This window comes from Acanthopagrus latus, chromosome 4 (genome assembly GCF_904848185.1).
Source record: "Acanthopagrus latus isolate v.2019 chromosome 4, fAcaLat1.1, whole genome shotgun sequence".
Lineage (NCBI taxonomy): Eukaryota > Metazoa > Chordata > Actinopteri > Spariformes > Sparidae > Acanthopagrus > Acanthopagrus latus.
Genome location: NC_051042.1, coordinates 5,688,376 through 5,706,180, shown reverse-complemented (window position 1 = coordinate 5,706,180; position 17,805 = coordinate 5,688,376). Strand labels below are relative to the sequence as shown.

General features: G+C 40.6%; 1 protein-coding gene across 1 annotated transcript in view; it reads right to left on the bottom strand.

The window, feature by feature from the left end:
- The window catches only part of LOC119017929 (A disintegrin and metalloproteinase with thrombospondin motifs 7), an 87,522-nt gene that overhangs the window by 61,246 nt on the left and 8,471 nt on the right, over nucleotides 1-17,805 (bottom strand). Inside the window, exons 3-6 of the mRNA XM_037095123.1 lie at nucleotides 11,455-11,638; nucleotides 10,872-11,071; nucleotides 6,177-6,260; nucleotides 5,122-5,246 (exon numbers count right to left, since the gene is read on the bottom strand). Coding sequence (XP_036951018.1) covers nucleotides 5,122-5,246; nucleotides 6,177-6,260; nucleotides 10,872-11,071; nucleotides 11,455-11,638 — 593 coding nt within the window. The remainder of the gene's footprint in view (nucleotides 1-5,121; nucleotides 5,247-6,176; nucleotides 6,261-10,871; nucleotides 11,072-11,454; nucleotides 11,639-17,805) is intronic.

The window sequence follows — 17,805 nt, the reverse complement described above, 5'->3', positions numbered from 1 at the left end:
TATGGCTTTTCCAGGGCCAATACTGATCATTAGAAATCAAGAAGATCAATTACAGATATTTGGTTATTTACTTACAATAAAAATAAAAATAAAAATAAAGTACTGTTCCTAAGTACAATTTTGAGGTACATCACAACTCCTCAAACCTACATTTATTAGATACATTTAGTTAATAGTTACTTTGTAGATGACAGACTTCTAATCATGACGTGTTATCAATCATCCATCCCTAATACATATAAGTATATGCATACATACATACATACATTCATATATTACACTGTATTCATACACACATACATACAGTACATACATAGTATAACACTTTAAGTTAAAGAACAAATGTCTGCAAATCTCATGACACCATCAACCTCAACTTTACTTTGTGTTTGGTGCGGATGGAGCAGATGTTAGCATGCTAACACGCTAATCTAAGATTGTGCACATTTTACTTGCTGGAAAATTACATGCTCGTAATGTCATTGTGAGCATGTTAGCATGCTGAGATTAGCATTTAGCTCAACACATCCCTTTGCCTGAGCGTAACCCCCCACCCCCCAACTGCTTTCAATAAAACACTAAAAGTGCGTTACCTGCTATTTAGGTTCATGTATGTGTTGCAGTGGATATTTATAAATACACTCTGACATCACTGGTGTCACACTGAGGCATGACAACAGTTCAACAAATGGAAAGATCTTCAGGAGTTCATATTGTTACCCGCCGTGTCGAGAGAGACATGACGTGAACACAGAGAAACAGAGATCTGCAGCCAGAGGCAGCTGGTTTGAGATTTTCTAGAAATTACACAGTGAGGACAGAAATGTTTTAGTTCTAATGTATTTCAAGTCATAAATGGCCACATCATATGGTGAAAAGTGACACAGTGGTTTTTGTGGCAGTATGTACTTCAATAAAAAAACATGAAATGCCACTTTTCATAAGAGAAGGCTGTGGAGGAGGTGGTGATGCACAGGACTGTTGAGCCCTGTAATCCATGTCTGCCATTTAGAAAACAAGAATACCAAATGACATGTGGAATGTGACGAGCAGTGGGGTTAGCCTGCAGCAGCCTGCCGTCATTTGGATGTGATTTCATAAAGGTAAACACGATGGACAGACGTGCACTCTAGTGTCCAATCAGAGGGCGCAGGTTTGAAAACACATCGGTGTTGCTGCTGCTGTCAGATAGCTGCGAGGATCTAATGAACTGAAGGAGAAACTTTTCATACATTATACAGCAGGTGCGGATAATTGAGCCAGCTGTCAGAATCCAGTTGCACATCTGCAAAGAAACGCAGAACAATGCACAGTTGCTCCTGCTTTAATGGCATAATTTAAAGGTACCTACCAGCCGGAGAGTGTGTAATCAAAACAATGAATTTATTCCATCATTGCAGCACAGTTGCTCTCAGCGTTGAGTATGATTTGTTGGAAATGAGAGAGCTTGCTGCAGAGATAAAGAAGATTTGATAATTTGATAATACCAACAACAGGCTTTTAACTGCCTCGTTCTGAATTAACCTCCAGCCGTTGGGGTCTGTGCTGGCAATTTTCACAAGAATTTGAGTGTTTATATAAGTGATATACGTTTATGTTATGTGAGTGCTAAACCCGGACTCATATATTGTATACGATATATATTGGAACACCATGTATTTTTCAAATGACCACAAGAAGCTGTTGCTGCTGCTCTGCGAACACGCTGGTCATGCTAACTGACCTGTATAGAGATGATGTGAGGCAGGTAATGTCACTCAGTGTTCACAGACAGCTGCCAAGGACAGCAGGATGGACTCATACAACAATCTGAAAGAAATATTTTCCGGCCCACACTCTATTCTTGTGGAAACACAGAACATTACTTATTCAGGGTGGAATTCGAGGGACTTGATTTTGACAAGACATGAACAGTACAGCATGTTCTCGCTCAAACAATCAAGCCAGTTATTCTTATATGAAAATGCAGATAGTGTGTACTTTTGGAGGGGGGTTACCTTAATAAAAGCCAAAGACACCCCGAACATATTGATGCAAAACAGCAAGTTAATTTGGAACAAGTGTGCTCAGAATCACTGCCAGTATCTGCTTCATTATGCAACACCTATTCAATAGTTTCTTTGTGTTCATTCATTTTTAGAACTTAAGCAATAACAGGAGATGAGAGGTAAGACTCCTGTGAGGTTCAGTGTCCTGGATTAAGAACTTGTATGACATGAGCTGTAAATGTGGACTAGAAGATACCATGCTGGTGAGAATGATGGTTCACTGCCTCTTTATAATGAAAAGGATTTGTAATCTACGCTACCTTGGAAAAATAATGACACATTTGCATAAATTATGTTTTTTCACGGCTCTTTGTGCTGCGATCTTTACTGCCGATATGAAGGATACCGTGGCTGGACACTGTGTGAATGACTCATTTCATCTGAAAAGACTGTTAGACTGGCTACTGGCAACTTTAGTTTAGTGAATGCATGACAGGATAACACGTCATATTCGGGTCCTTGTAATAAGCGTTGGTTATTCACTTCTTGATGAAGGTTCTCAATCATCCAGGTCATGGTAATTCTAGGTGCTCTATCATAGGCAGCTGGATGTGTTTCACTTTGTTGAGGTCGTGTCACCTCTCATCCAAGAGGCTTCCTCATATCTAACTTACTGGCGGCTGCAGGCTTTTAAACTTTGTGTGGGAGTGTCCTTACAGAGTCACGTGTGCGCTCTGAGTTTCAGAGTTGCTTGGACCACTTGACCCAACCAGCCTTCATGAGGGTTGCTAAGGATAGGTGAGTCCAGATGTGAATGGTTGTTCAGCTGTCTGGGGAGAGAAGTCATTACTACACTGTAGGTGGGTGATAAGTGATTTTGTAGGCCATCTCCACTGGAAGCAGTGGCGGTTCTAGACAAATTTTACTGGGGGTTTAATCAGAGGGGCACATAAAAAATGGAAACAAACCATCTTTAAACATTAAATGCTTTAATTTTGCTTCACATTAAAATCATACAAAAGTATATTTTGAACATAAAGTGTGCATCAATTGAAACACTGAAAAAGGGCCATCAAAAAGCAGAAATTAAATACAGTAGGACGTTGCTGCAAAAGGTAGGCATGGACCCCTGAGCCCCCCCACACCAGTTTGGCCTAAAGCTCCGTCTCCTGCCCCACATCAGAGTGGTTGAGAATATGTTCAACTTGGGCTGCACTGCTACATCGTTCTTGGACTTGCTGATATCTGTGGAAAGATGCACAGTAAACATTGGGAACAACTATAAACAATATTTATTTACTGTTGTATGCATTTATTTCAAAATGTAGGTCATTTTATTTTTTAACATACGAAACACACATCAATGACCCAAAAAAAGAATTTATGGCAGAAAGCACCATTCTATTGACACACTGTACTGTGAATTGTAATGACACTGCTTTGAAAATGGCCTGTGCAAGAACACCTTTTCTACATCGCAAACCTAATGGTGCAGTACGTGATCCACATGGATCCACTTGCTGTTCTTCTGGCTGTTCCTCTCTCTGTCCCTGTATGTTTTTTTCCTCCTCACCCTCTGGAGTGTCCCTCTCTGTATCAGTGCCCTCTCACTTTCATCACCTCTACCAACTCCTCAGCTCTCTCAATACCCTGACATGTTTCTCTCACTTTTTTATTTCCTGGGGCAAAAGAGGCTGCAGTGTCCCTTCCTCATTTCATGATAACTACGAGAAGTAGAAACACAACGTAGAGGCATACATCTCATTGCACAAGTAACCATCCTTCCCGACTTAACACGGGTTGATACTATTGATTACTTTACTCAATAAACGTATTATTTATCGAAATGCAACAGCCAAGACTGGTAAAGTTACGTGGTTAATGTCACAACATTGCGTAGAACTAGCTGTGACAGCGTTACTGACATTCGGATAGTTGCTTCTGCTTTGGTGAGTTTGCCTCGATATTTAAACATAGTGAGACCAGACATTTAAAAACTAGATTTTCTTATCGGAGTGAGGAACAACAGTAACATGGTTATGTGCAAAAAGAAACGTTTTACGAGATGAAATCGTTATGCTTACCTTCACGTCTTGCACCAAGACATTTGTAGCTCCATCTCTTCAAAACCTGTTGCTGCCGTTCTCATTCTCATCACACACCCGGCAACGCAGTGTTTGGGTGCGTCGCTCTAATTACTCCGTGTAGAACGCTGAGTCACATTAGTTACGCTTTTGCCGCTAGCACGTAAAATCATAATAACTTGATCAATTTATTTCATTTTAATTCTGTTATTCAGTCAGCTAAGGGGGGGGGGGGGGCACAGCAGGGGCCAGGGACATTTTTACAGGGGTACTGGCCCCTGTAGGCTCCCGTGTTGAACCGCCACTGACTGGAAAGTCATTCCAGTTTGACATAGATGGATTCTTTTACTCCTCTTTCAAACCATCTGTCTTCTCTGGACAAGATGTTCACATTTGCTGTCCTCAGAAGAATGATTGTTCTCCTTCAGATGTAAGTGGACAGCAGAGCCTTGACCTGAGCAGTTGGCCCTTCTGTGTTGTGCCTTTCATTTACGGAAAGATTGTTTTGTATCCCCAATTTACAAATCTGTGAAGTCCTGGCTGCATTGAACAGCATAACCTATTTAAAACTGAAGAAGCCTATTGGGTGAGAGGTGAAACGTCCTCAAGACACTGAAACACATCCAGTTGCCTACGATAGAGCACTCAGGGTTAGTTTTACACATTCACATTATAAAAGACTATGTGGTAAATAAATAAGAAGGAGATGTCAAGAAGATGACATGCAACTTCCTCTGGAGCCACAACAGGCTTTATACTACTTTGGTTCACAGTATGCAGTCATACTCCCCAAGACCTGTAAACACACCTGAATGTGTATAATTGGTGGAATTTACCTTTAATTCAGTAAAAGGGACATCAAAGCACAAAAAACAAAATTTATTACACAGATGCGTGCAGCTTTGATTTTTCTTTCTGCAACCGTACAAATCAGTAAATCAATACCTGCTCCTGTGAGACGCGATGAAATACAATTTTAAACTGACTCTCTCTGAAGTCATAACTATGTATGATTGAGACCGAGGGAGAGAGATTGGGGAGATTTTTACCTGGTGAGCAGGACCGATACGTCATGGTGCAGAGGGTGTTCGTCTCCTTTCATGTTGAGTTTCTTCTGCCACTTACAGAAGCTGCTCAGGCTGTTGTCAGCATGGTGTGTAATCTTCAAGTCATCCTGTTCTCCACGTGTCACATTCAGGCCAAGGGAAGAGAACATGAAGTAAACAAATGGAAAAAAAAAAAAAAAATTGCAGCTAATGAACCACGTGTGGACGAAATGGGCTGAAAAAACATGCATGTTTTCTTTCAGGTTCAGGTAAATTGCACCCGGTCTGCTTCCGGCACTCATTCAGACAAATGTAAGGTAGGAGCATCACCGTGTCAATCCTATCCTAGAAGTACATTTCTAAACTGTTCCAGCTGTTTGGATGCAAATGGACATGTTTTTATTTCCATATGCCTCTCAGTTTATAAAAAGCGTGTTTAAAATAAGTAGTGACGCACACAAGCTTATCTTACCACTTTATTCGCCTCGAGCATTATCATTAATTACATTTTTCACTAGCTTCAGCACTGTTTGTGTGCTTTATTCACACGAATTGCTTATTATTTGCTACTGTGGGGAAAAGAAGAGATGGCGTTGACCGCTGCCAGCGACGAGTATGAGTCATAATGCAAACTGCAGTGACACGTTTTCATTCACAGAATACCTGCTTGTCACAGGTAACATGGTGACACTCAGGCTACTTTGAGCTTCTCAAGCAGTTCAGCATAACCCATTATTTTCATCTATGAAAATGTTTGTCCACAATGTTTTAATTAGCAAAATAATCCCTAAAATGTTTGTGGAACTAACATCACTGCTCAGACATTAAAATACATAAAGATTTTGTGTTTGGTGTTGCTTATATAATGCATGTTTTATATTTTAAAATAATTTTTATGAGCTTGATTTAAAGGGACAGTCCTGTCGTGAGTGTCATCACATTATTACCACACTTACACGTGTGTGTTCAAGGCGGCTTTGTGGAGTTTATTCCCTGCGTTTGTAGATTAAACACACAACATAACTCGACACACTCGACATAAACAAGCATGATTTTACCTCATCCTGTTCCAGTAGGATGAGTCGAACAACCACAATGTTGATGGCGTTTCCAATACTGGGGTCTCGGAACAGACCTGCCACCTGGAAACAAAAGTAAAACCCACTGAACATCGGAACGCCACATGATTCTTACATATAATGACACTGTGTAGATGGTATGAGACAACCTAACCATATTTTGACATTCAGTTTCCCTTATATAATAAGCCTTCTTTATTTATGGAAGATACAGCTTCTGAACAGGTCAGACCTTGAAGTATGTTTTTATTCATCAAAATAAAGAATGCTGTGTAAAAGTTATGTCAGCGCCTCGCATCAGCATCTGGCTTCTGAAGTAATACGCCCTGTGGATTTCCATTACAAGGCCAATGCACACATTTCAAAACAACATTAATGAATTTCATCTTTGGTTGGATGTTTTGATTTCCTTCATCAGGAAATTCACAGGGTGGCATCTTGATAAGTCACTAAGAGGAATCCATTAATCGGGGGGACGTAAGCCCAAAACAGACGGCAGAGATTTGACAGGATCTAGCACACATCGAGCATATTAACCACAATCCACCTTCACAACATCAAAGGTTTTTAATGTCTGAGTGCCTGGGCCATTAAAGAGCTATTAATCTCTAATTATGGCTTATGATTACATACATTTAAAGCACCGCAGCTTTCTTTTTCCTGTACTTGTGCATAGTGATCTGCTATAACGAGTGAATTTCCCCGTAAAGGACATCTGATCTAATCTTGAGTTTGTGCTCAGCCAACATGAAGGTGTGAAAAACCATCAAAATAATATCTCACTTGAATACGATGGTTGGTTTGGACAGTTTGTAATCAGGCTGTTTCATATCCAAAGCATCAGAATTAGACCTGCACACTTTGGTGAAAAGAATAAATCATACTATGTTTGTAGGAGCACTACAGTACTTCATTTTCCACACATTTGACATTCTGTCAATAAATTGCAGCTTCTGCAGGATATCACACTGGATATCACACTTGGCCATATTGTGATTTCAATTATAGTTAAATTGTGCAGCCCACTCAAAACCTACTCAAATTCTGCACTACAGGGTAAAGACGATGTGTCAGTATATTTATAGCTCTGAAAGCGACTTGTGGTCTTTGGTGGCATGTGACAATTCAGAGAACTGCTTTGATCAGGGCAGGAGGCAGCAGGGGGTTGACAGGATAAAGGACAATGTACTGGAAAAAGGGAGGCGGGAGAACTGGGAACAAAGGTGTGAGGTTAAAGGAGCTCACACTGGTGGGATGCAACACTGGGAGCATCATTATATAGTGGCTGTCCCGTGCGTCCCGTGGAGCAACAGCAAACTGTGACTGTTGAACTGTTTTGATAAACGTCTCATTTAATTCTCCACAGGAAGGTAAAAATCAGGAAATGATTCACTGCAGCACGCTGCTGCCGATAACACACTGTACGTCTGTCACAAGAAATCACATAAAAAACATTTCAGTAGCATCAGAATGCTTCTCAACACTGCTGGCAGTGTTAGTGTTAGACCTCTGGAAAAGTCCGGCGGTTCTAAGCAAATATTGACTGGATATCCCCATAGCACTCTAAAATCTTTAACCACCCATAGCTGCTTACCCACAATGTAAGATCACCAGATTGAGGATCTACATCACATTGTAAAACTCACAGACACCAGCGACCAAAATATGTTAATTTTTTTTCATTAAGAAATTAACAATCTTGAAATGTTAAAGAAAGTGATACAAATATTCCAGGATCTATCCTGCACTTCAGTTACCGGAGTCTATTCTGGGCTGAGACCTGTCCTCCAGCCAAGTTTCATGGAAATCTTGCAACCCCCCGGCTCATAAAACACATGTGCAAAGAATAATTTTGTTCAGGATGTGTCAGACAAAATGCGTGTTAGCCTCCACCTCTCTAACACCTGTTCCGAGACAATTTTTTGTAACTTCACAAAACTAAAAACGTGACAAGCATGCTTACTTCATGAAGGGAGTGGTCAGATGTACGGAGGCGATATATTATGCAGAGTTCAAATTCTTCTCTCGTTTTACTACCTACTCACATATACAAGATAAGAAAGACTAATAAGGCCAAGTTAATCAGTTCAAGTTGCCTGCAGATAAAATCTTTTAAGATGCATAACCAGTCAACTCAAGTGTTTAATTGTCCTTGCTGACCTTTTTTTTTTTTAAATAACTCAAATTTAATGTATTTGTTGCCTCTCCACCAATGTCACAGCTACATCATGTTGCTGGGAATATGCTGTCATGCAATACTGGGTGTCTGAGTAATAGCTCTTAATCTTAAATAGGTGTATCCTGCCAACGTCCAGTGTTTGACCTTTGTAGCATCAAAGAATCATTTTATAACACATCAGGGGAATGTTGCAGCAGTGGCAGGTGGCTCGTCTCAGCTCGTCTCAGCTGCACTCATGTCAGCTGATGGTGTTGCCTGCGACTGAACTTGTCAAGACTCGGTGGCAGGTTTTAGAACATAATGCATGTCACCTGCCACTATCACCTGAGAAGTCAGTGGGTCAAGTGGGTTCCAAACTGTCAGCTGGTGGAAAGCTTGAGGCAGAGGAAAGAGATCTTCACCCCTTTCCTCAATTCCGCTCACCTACGAGTCACTAAACCAAACACTCACTACATACACACCTTTTCTTTTCTGCCAATCCATCACTAATAGAAAACAGCCGTGTAGCAAGTATCTCGCTATCATAGCGAGCCAGCATTCATATTTTAAGACACTACAAGTGTGAAAAAGCCTCTGCACCTTCCCCTCCAGTGGTACTGGTGTCAGAACATTGCAAGTTTTAACTTGTCTTGTCGCAAATCTTTGGCCTGAACAAGCTAAGTCCAGCTTTTCCCTGAAATGTTCTATAGCAGTTTAGCCATGAATCTTTAGACGGCAGAAAGCTCAGAAAGTTGGGTTCTAGGTAGAGCCCTCCAGAAGGGGTTACAGATGGAACCTTTATAAAAGGTTCTACCAGGAGGGTTAGGGTTAGACTACATGGTTCTGTTTAGCACTTTTGCTTCTAGGAGTGCAGACTTTCCAGTCATAAATTCATTATGCTTGTTTCTTACTGCATGAAGCTCCAGCTTTCTATCCATATTTCAACACAACGCATGTCTTGTTGAGAGCCAGAAAGAAGAATGTCAGTGTCCAGCTGCAGCCGACACGGTGCTGCTCAGTGATAGTCAGAGAGTCTCACTTCAACTCCGCCAAGAGGCTGCAACAATTTCAATGCCAAAGAGGAAGAGAGAGGGTGATAAAACAACTGATTCACTAAATAACCACTTGAGTCTGATGACAGCTCAGTTACTACACAGACACTTAGAAACACTCGTATCAAATTGCTCGGATTCTCTTCATTTTTCCTGCTGCCGGCCAAAACGTCTCCACGGCAAACCTTCTGTTGTGTAACTGAGACACTGGAGACAGAACGGCTTCATTCATCAACAGATTATAAGCATTGTTTCTAACAGTGGTGCTCATTCACATATATCCTGTTGTTGAATCAGCTCCGCAGCATTATTTTTATAACGCTTATCAGTAACACTGAACATGCTCTCAGCCGTTCTTTATCCACTTTTCTCAATTGTTTATCTTTGGACCAAAATGAGAGCTGCTGCTATTTAAAGCCCTGCAGTTTTTGTTCTCAACAATGCGCAGTTAGTTTCACGTTTCCTCTCAAGCCACACTCTATACATTTGCAGGGTAAACTGTGCAAATTTCTGTCTTCATGCCCGTATGATCTGTTTGTTTGTTGACATAAAATTATGATAAATATCCCAGAACAAAGACAATAAATAACCATTAGATCACCATGTGAAAGGAAGTCGGGAGCTGTGTTTCCCCTCTCTTTTTTTCTGCTGAGATCAACTCTGGCTATAAATCATGCATCACCGGGTTCATACAGTACAGCCGAGTACAAAAATATGAACCTCTTGTGAAGTCGTGGACTTCAAGACAGCGTCTGTGATGAGACAATGGGGCAGCTGGTGGTGGAGGAAGATGATGCCATTACTTATTGTTTGGACACGGCTCAGAGGATGTTTCCCTCGATACGGTGCAAGATTGTTTTCACAAAACTGAATCGTTTGGGGCTTTAAAGTTCAAAGCTGGAGTGTCGAGGCCCTAAAAACAAGAGCCATGAGAGGATGTGTGGTATAATGGCCGCTTCCTCTGTGTATTATTGTCTGTTAAGTCAGTTAATCCGCGGGCTTCTCTGTCAGTGAATTCCCTTTCCTGATGATCTGTCCTCTGATAGCACTTTCAGTGGCTGTGGTCAGAGCACTTATTATTCTAATTGGAAAACACTCTGATGTGGTAATCAATAACAGAGAAGGAGTCAGTTTACTTAACCTCGTACCAGGAGGTAGCGATAACTGACTGGGAAAGACGAGGGAGTCACGGCTGAAAAAAGAGAGATGAGGACGGTTTAATCCCTTCGTTGTGTGTGTTGACACAAGAACTGAAACAGAATCTGGTATCAAACAGCTGTATCATTCAAAACATCTGGAAAGATGTTCATCATCCCGTAATTCTTCAAATAAATGTTAGGAGATTTTAAATGTTTATCATTCATTTGAAGACATTGGTATGTCTTGATAATAGCCTGGACAGCCACAGCGGGGTCGATGCAGGGACATGTTACGTTAATGTTACCATAATTGTCTCATACTCACAATATTCATGACAGCGAGAACATAGCTTTCCACAGCTTTGCTCCCGTGATACTCCACCATTTTAGGGTCGGCCACCACCAGCGTTTCCACCCACTTCTCTTTGCTGACTGAGCGTTGATGAATCCTCCTCCTTCTTCTCTGCTGGCGGTGCTCCCACCGCTCCCGCTGTCTCTCAATGTCTTCAGAACGTTGATGGGAATCTGGAGATGGGAGACAGAGACAGATATCCAACTGAGCGGAGCCAACAAAATACACCAAGCATGACTTAACACTTGCCAGATACACTCAAGTATATATCTGTTTTTTTCTAGTTGCGCACATGACCTCCCTGCATTAATTATTCTTTCTCTCCTCCTCAATTTTCTTTCGAGGTCAATCAAACCCACTCAGAATTTAAAGCAGAAGATTCATTCAACCTTTTTTATTCATCTGACCTCTGCACATTGGCAGAGGTCAGACCACTGCAGATTATCGGCGAGAGACAGACTCAAGAAAACCTCATCAGTCATCCGGTCAGTCGGTTTATTACAGGATATTTAAGGAACAGATAACAAGAGGTAAAGTTTCACAAAAAATGATTCACTTGTATTTCCGCAGGTGCCGTTGAGAGCTTCTTTCCCTGAGATGGGCTGTACCACTGGATTCCAGGGGGGAGGGGACGCGTGGCGCTTGTAGATGGCGTGCGCTTGCGGTGCTGAGGTGTCATCGCTCGACTTCTCCAGAGGTTGAATAAAAAACTCCTCCTCAGACAACTTGAACAGTCCTGTCTGAAAAAGGGAAAGAAAAGAAGGGCCGAATTTCAGTTTTCTATATCATAACACGATGTCCTCTGTGAATTATATCTGACCTTCTGCTACCACAGATGTGGACCTGCAGTAATCAGCCAATCAATCAAAAAGCTGACTGAAGGGAAGGTAACTACTACAGAATTTTGACATTTTGAATAACTGTTGAAAATTAAAACAAAACATTAGTGTTTCCAGGATCCCCGATGAAATAGCTGCTTTTGGACGTCACCTCGTGCTCTTGAATACTGTGATGTACTGACTGAACTTAATTAAGAAAATACCAGCCATATTATTTGATAACTAAAATGTCATCACATAATCAGATTTTCCTTACATAGGCCTTACAATATAGCATGTTCACAGTACAGTATTTATAGAAAAGGACAACTGATTCTACATTTATTGTTTCAGTCGAGATCTATGTAAATAAAACCACTATAATATCAAGAAATAGGTGCGCTTTTTTTGTTAGTCTGATCAACATGGATCACTTTATTTGATTTAGATTACCATTTCAAGATATACTTTTTTGTCCTAGTGTGCTATGCTGTTGTGCAAACTCAACACACCCTACAGTTTGTTCACAGCTGAAGCCTTTAGCAGTAGAAGACACTTATCTTCACTCAAAGTAATGACTGGAAGCTCAGCCTCAGTTAGTATGAAGGTCAGATGATATATTTCACAGATTTTTTTTTTTAAAAAAGTTGATTTACACTCAGTTGAAAAACTGAATGATTATGACAGTACAACTAAAGCTCCAAAATACAGCAGAGCTCTCTACCGTTCTGCAGCGTCAGATTCATCCTGAAGCTGCAAAGAACCATACAGAAGGCTGAAAATGAGCTCTCCAGTGCTAAAACATACCAACTCAGGAAGTTAAACAAAAGAATGCATAGTCTCAGTTTTTGTAATTTTCCTTCACATGTGCTTGTAAATAACAGATATGATACAAGGATGTGTGACAGAAGATACATTCATAATGTCTGTAATTTATCAGTATCTGTCGAATTGAAGCCGATAAAGAGCCAATGAGAATCTGAAGAATATCGAACTTAGTGTAGCATCCTCACACTCCGGTACAGAAGGTGTACCATCTACTGTTAGTCTGTGATCTGCCGATGGACACAAAGGAAGAGTGAACTTTTTTTTTTTACGGTTTCAGAGGAAGAAACAGAGTTCAGAGAGGAGGGGAAATGTTTTAACACATCAAATCTTATTAGAGCTATGATTTCAGAAATCACCCATCTTTGTTCCCTATATCTCAGCCCAGTGCTGGTCTGGAAGCCCATGGTGCTGACTTATCCTCAGCACATTAAGCAAAACCCAGCAAGCTTCTGGTGAAACAGCCTGATGTTTCATGTTGGCTGTAGACATCCAGAGTGCAGCTGGCACATCCCGGGTGCAGCTGAGACGGGGCAAAGATCAGATGTCACATAAATTACTGCACCCTGTTGGCACGGTGCCAAACACAAATTCCAGTAGCTCCCTCCTGTATCCGGTCACCACCATCGCCCTATATTTAATTTTTGTCCACCTTCTGCTCCCATTAAATCTCCCTCAGCTGACACACAGTCACAGAGTCCCAGTAGGGCTCCGGCAGCGGGGCTGGATCTAGGATATCTGTGCTGTGCCATGTGGAGAGTCGAGCAGAGAGGCAGAGTCGAGGCTTTTTACCTCGGTAACAGTAACAGGCTGTCAGTGCCGTCAGTGGCTGCACATCACCAGGCAGTATGATTGTTAAAAGAAGCCTCTAAATGTAGGAATGTATAAGTAAAATATAAACCATAGGACTGGACCTTTAGACTTTCATGCTGTTCTATTTGACATGGTTTTTACTGTTTAAATGTGTCTCTTGTTCTAATTAATGCTCTCATGACTCCAACCATGGAGCTGTGCATGATTTTACAGCACAGTAATCAAAAGTCTGTGTTTTACCCATTATTTAATACAGATGGCTCACGCTTGTATATTTATTAGAAAGGCTAAATTAAATCAAGTTCATCAAAACAGCTCGAGTATCTTGCTATGGTTCCATAATCTAACACCATAACAAACTGACTCATTCTTTCTTTGATTGCATTCAATTTGCACATTTTTGTGTTACTGTTGTACCAAAACTTTATTTAGGAGAAGACCCATGAGACAGAATGTATATACAGTTTTTCAAGTAGAAAAGAGAGGTATATTAATTTGACATTTGTTGGGACCCACAGATTAAGTCATTCATTGTGGATTTCAAAATGGACTCTGAATTGAACTCAGTGTCCCAGAATTCCCCATTCCTCACACCTAGCTGCAAAACTGAGTGACTATCGGTCAGGGTGACAGACCCACCCGCTGATCAGAGAGTCAAAACTCCAGCACCTTCCTTGTTCTTTCTCTCTCACTCGACGCCCTCTACTTCTTCAACTTCTGATCTTCAAGGGCTCCTCTCCTCTCCTGTAGTTATTAAGGTAATTATAAATCAGAGTTATAAACTGTTTAGTACCTTTTTATGAGACCGAGTTGGTAAATTTGCTATGTTTTTCCCTTCTTCAAGGGTGGTGTCCCGGGGTGATCTAATGTAAATTGGATCAAATCATTTATCATCACTAATAATTATCCCTGATAATCATTCATTATTACTGATATCCTAAATCTCCCTTTTAATATTGCATAAAAGCCAATTAATTGTGTCTCGTGTAATGCCAGGCCCAACACATGGACTGTCCAGTGTTCCATACATCTACATGTTCTGTGTTAACAAATTGCACAAGCTTTGGTTGAGATGCTTATATTTGCTTTGATGCTGTAAATTACATTGCATATTTATGTGCATGTGTGGAACAAAAGAAGCTGCTGTAGACCTCGACACGATGTCAGATATTACTGTAGCTCTCTGAACATGAATATAATGCTTTCCTTTAATGTTGAGAACCCTTACAATGTAATGCAATACAATGCTAATTGATCTCAAACAGAATACCCGATCAAATAAAGGTACATTTTATATACCATAGAACAGCAAAATCGAATAAACACAAATAAAACACCACAATGCGTTAATGTTTGTCAGTGACAAGACAAGAAAAACACAATAAACTTGGGAAATCACTGGTGGGGACACAAGACTTAAGGCTGGTTTTAAACCCTGCAGAATGTCCTGCAGCTCTGATGTTCTAAGCCCTGTACTTTAATCTGTATTTTCTAGATTCAGTCAGACGACAGTGCTCAATAAACTTCTTGCTGTTCTCTACGTGGGAGTGGATACGTTGGCTCAGGGGTCATAGCACTTTCTTCTGACTCCATCTTACACTTCCTCCTCTAATCCATGTTCTCTGTAATTCTCCTGACATCTCTCCTCCACATCATGATCAAAGATATGATCAAGATTGTCACCCAACAACCAACATTTTGCCAAGGTGCTACATTGTTAGAAATAAATCTTAATTAACCAGAGCTGCAAGACAGCAAGATACTGTCCGTGTTTTCACTGTTGTGTCGAAATATTTTGTGGATCAAAATCCAAAAAAACCTACCTGACCTCAACAACAACAACAGCATAGCTGTTCAATTAGACTTATTGAATACATAGGCAATGCTTAATAACCTAGCCCTAACCCACAGTAATGTCTGCCACAGTTTGCTCAGCAGACTGTTCAGAATGGTATATACGCATCCTGACAGGTGCAATGATCCTATTTGTTGTACAACAGCTTAGACAAATGGATTTCTAACCTGCTCAGTAATCAGCCACAGAAGGCTGTGATGGGAGGTGCCGCTCCACTGAGTACATACAAATACTCAATATCCAAAGGAGTGTGTATTATCTCCAATGCTTCATCTGTACACAAATATAATTATTAATTGGTTTTGAAAATGATTATTTCTAGACTGTTAGCAGCATTGGGAGAGAGAGCTCTAAGTCAGCTCTTTGATTGATTTGATGATTCGTGCTCTTGTTACAGTGTAACTACATGAACAATATGGATGTAAAATGACCCACATGAAGAATCAATCAACAAATAGTGACACAGCAGGAACAAGATTTTCCTCATAGAATAAAGCGGCCCACCTAAGACTATTGAAAAGGCTCTTTTTAAAGTGAAAGTGACACTTATTTAAAGGCATTATTGAGCAGATAGAGATTAGCACTAATACTTAATGTATATTCATTTATATACACAGTCATAATCAGCTCCTCCAAAACAGCAAGCTGTTTTCCCTCAGCTCCATATATAAATGTTCCAGACAGAAAGACACACAAAACAGTCAAAGAAATATTTCTCACATAGAAAATCTGGGACTTTTTCAAAAATGCCTCCAACAGCAGGACATCAAATCATCCACAGAGAAACCTCAAATAGTATAATGACACCTCTTGTTGCCGGGGTTCATTTATCACCATCGCAAAGACAGAAGTGTAAAAGCTGGTCATCTGCAGAGTAGAAAAGATATTCATACTCATCTCAAGCTTGCCAAAAAGCTTTGCATAATCTTCAGGAGTACTGGCAGCTTTTCTGCAGTGCAGAGACGATAGCATATGTTTCACAGGTTTGCACAGTGGATTTGAAGAAGTTTTCAGCTTTAAGGTCCAAATGAAAGCACATTTAATCAACCCTTTTCACTGTAAAACATAATGTCAGTGTTTTTTACAATTATTATCAATAGTTTTATTACAATAAGGAATAAAACGGGCTGAGGGGAACAGGAAACAATGTGAATAAACCTTTACGCTGTAGCTCATAGTATTTTGTAAACAGTAATATTAAAAGACAGAAGTAACATCTGTAGGTAAGTTTGCATAATGTTTAATATGCTGCAGCTAACTAGCTGGCTATGGATTGACATTGCAGGTGTGCTCTTTGAGTGAGCAGTGTTGGACACATGTTACGTACAACATCTTATGATTTTAGCACAAAACAGAAGAACGGTAGAAGCAAAGCTACTGTACAGGCCCGGCAGCGAACCACCAACGTGTCAGGGTCGAGGTTTTCCATTAATATTCAGCTAAGCATTACATGCAGTGAGATGTATGGTCAGTAAGACTCTGTGTATCAATCAAGCAAAGTGAATCCAGCTATTTATATAGCACCTTTCACAGACACCAGTCGCAAAACGCTTCATCTTAAACAAAGTCAAAATAGAAACAACAAATACATAAAACATACATGATAAAATAGCAACTAGAATATAGAGAGAGAGCTGATAAAACCTAATATTCTACCCAAATGTCTGCCTAAAAAGGAAGACTATTTCCAAACCTTGGAGGCACCCGAATCTTGAGCTGTGTCAGAGGAACACCAAGAAAACCCTGGGTGAAGTGAAATTGGTACAAGATTTGGTGATTCAAGCCTCTCAGAATCCACTTTTGTTTTGAGATGTTTATGCACTTTTGGCACAGTTCTAATTAACAGAGAAGGGTGCGCTGATCAAAAACACGTGGTCGCTGATTCTTCTGTTGGTGGAAACGCTTCATGATGAACCAACGCCAGACACATGTGAGCGGGAGGAACACAAGAGAAAAAGTGGTGAGCAGAAGAGAATCTCTGTACACCACATATACTTTACAACCGTGACGGAGAGGGGATATAGCAGCAGGAGACTGTGCCGAGCTCCACTCCTGTCAGCAAAGACAAAAAAAAAAACACGACAGCTCAGTGGGTAGCGAATCAGTAGGAATGATGGACGATGAATGGGAGAACAATTGCCTGTGTCCTGGTCGTGGGCTGACAAGCCTTTTACAATGAGGAGAGAGCAGGACAAGTATAGACAACATGGATCAATGAATGGTGTCAGAGGTGGTGCTGGTGGGGGAAGTGTTTCCTTGGCACGTATTCATCGCTGAATCTTAATCCACCAATTACACTTCATCTTTCTGTGCAGTGATTTCTGGAAAGAGAAATTGCTGCTGAGCTTTTCACAGAAGGCAGCCATCTGTAGGGCTGATATCTCACCAAAACACAAATTTGGGGGTTAACTGTTGCTGACCGTGACATGAAAGTGACTCTGCCTTAATAGCATCTACTTTCTGTAGAAATCAACCTAATTAAAGGCCTATTATGCTTTTTTTTGTTTTCTTTCCTTTGCTTCAGTGTGGTCTTCCAGTTTTGAGCATGAGATGGTTCTTGAGAGTGAAAAAGCCCCAAATCTGTGCCAACTGGAGC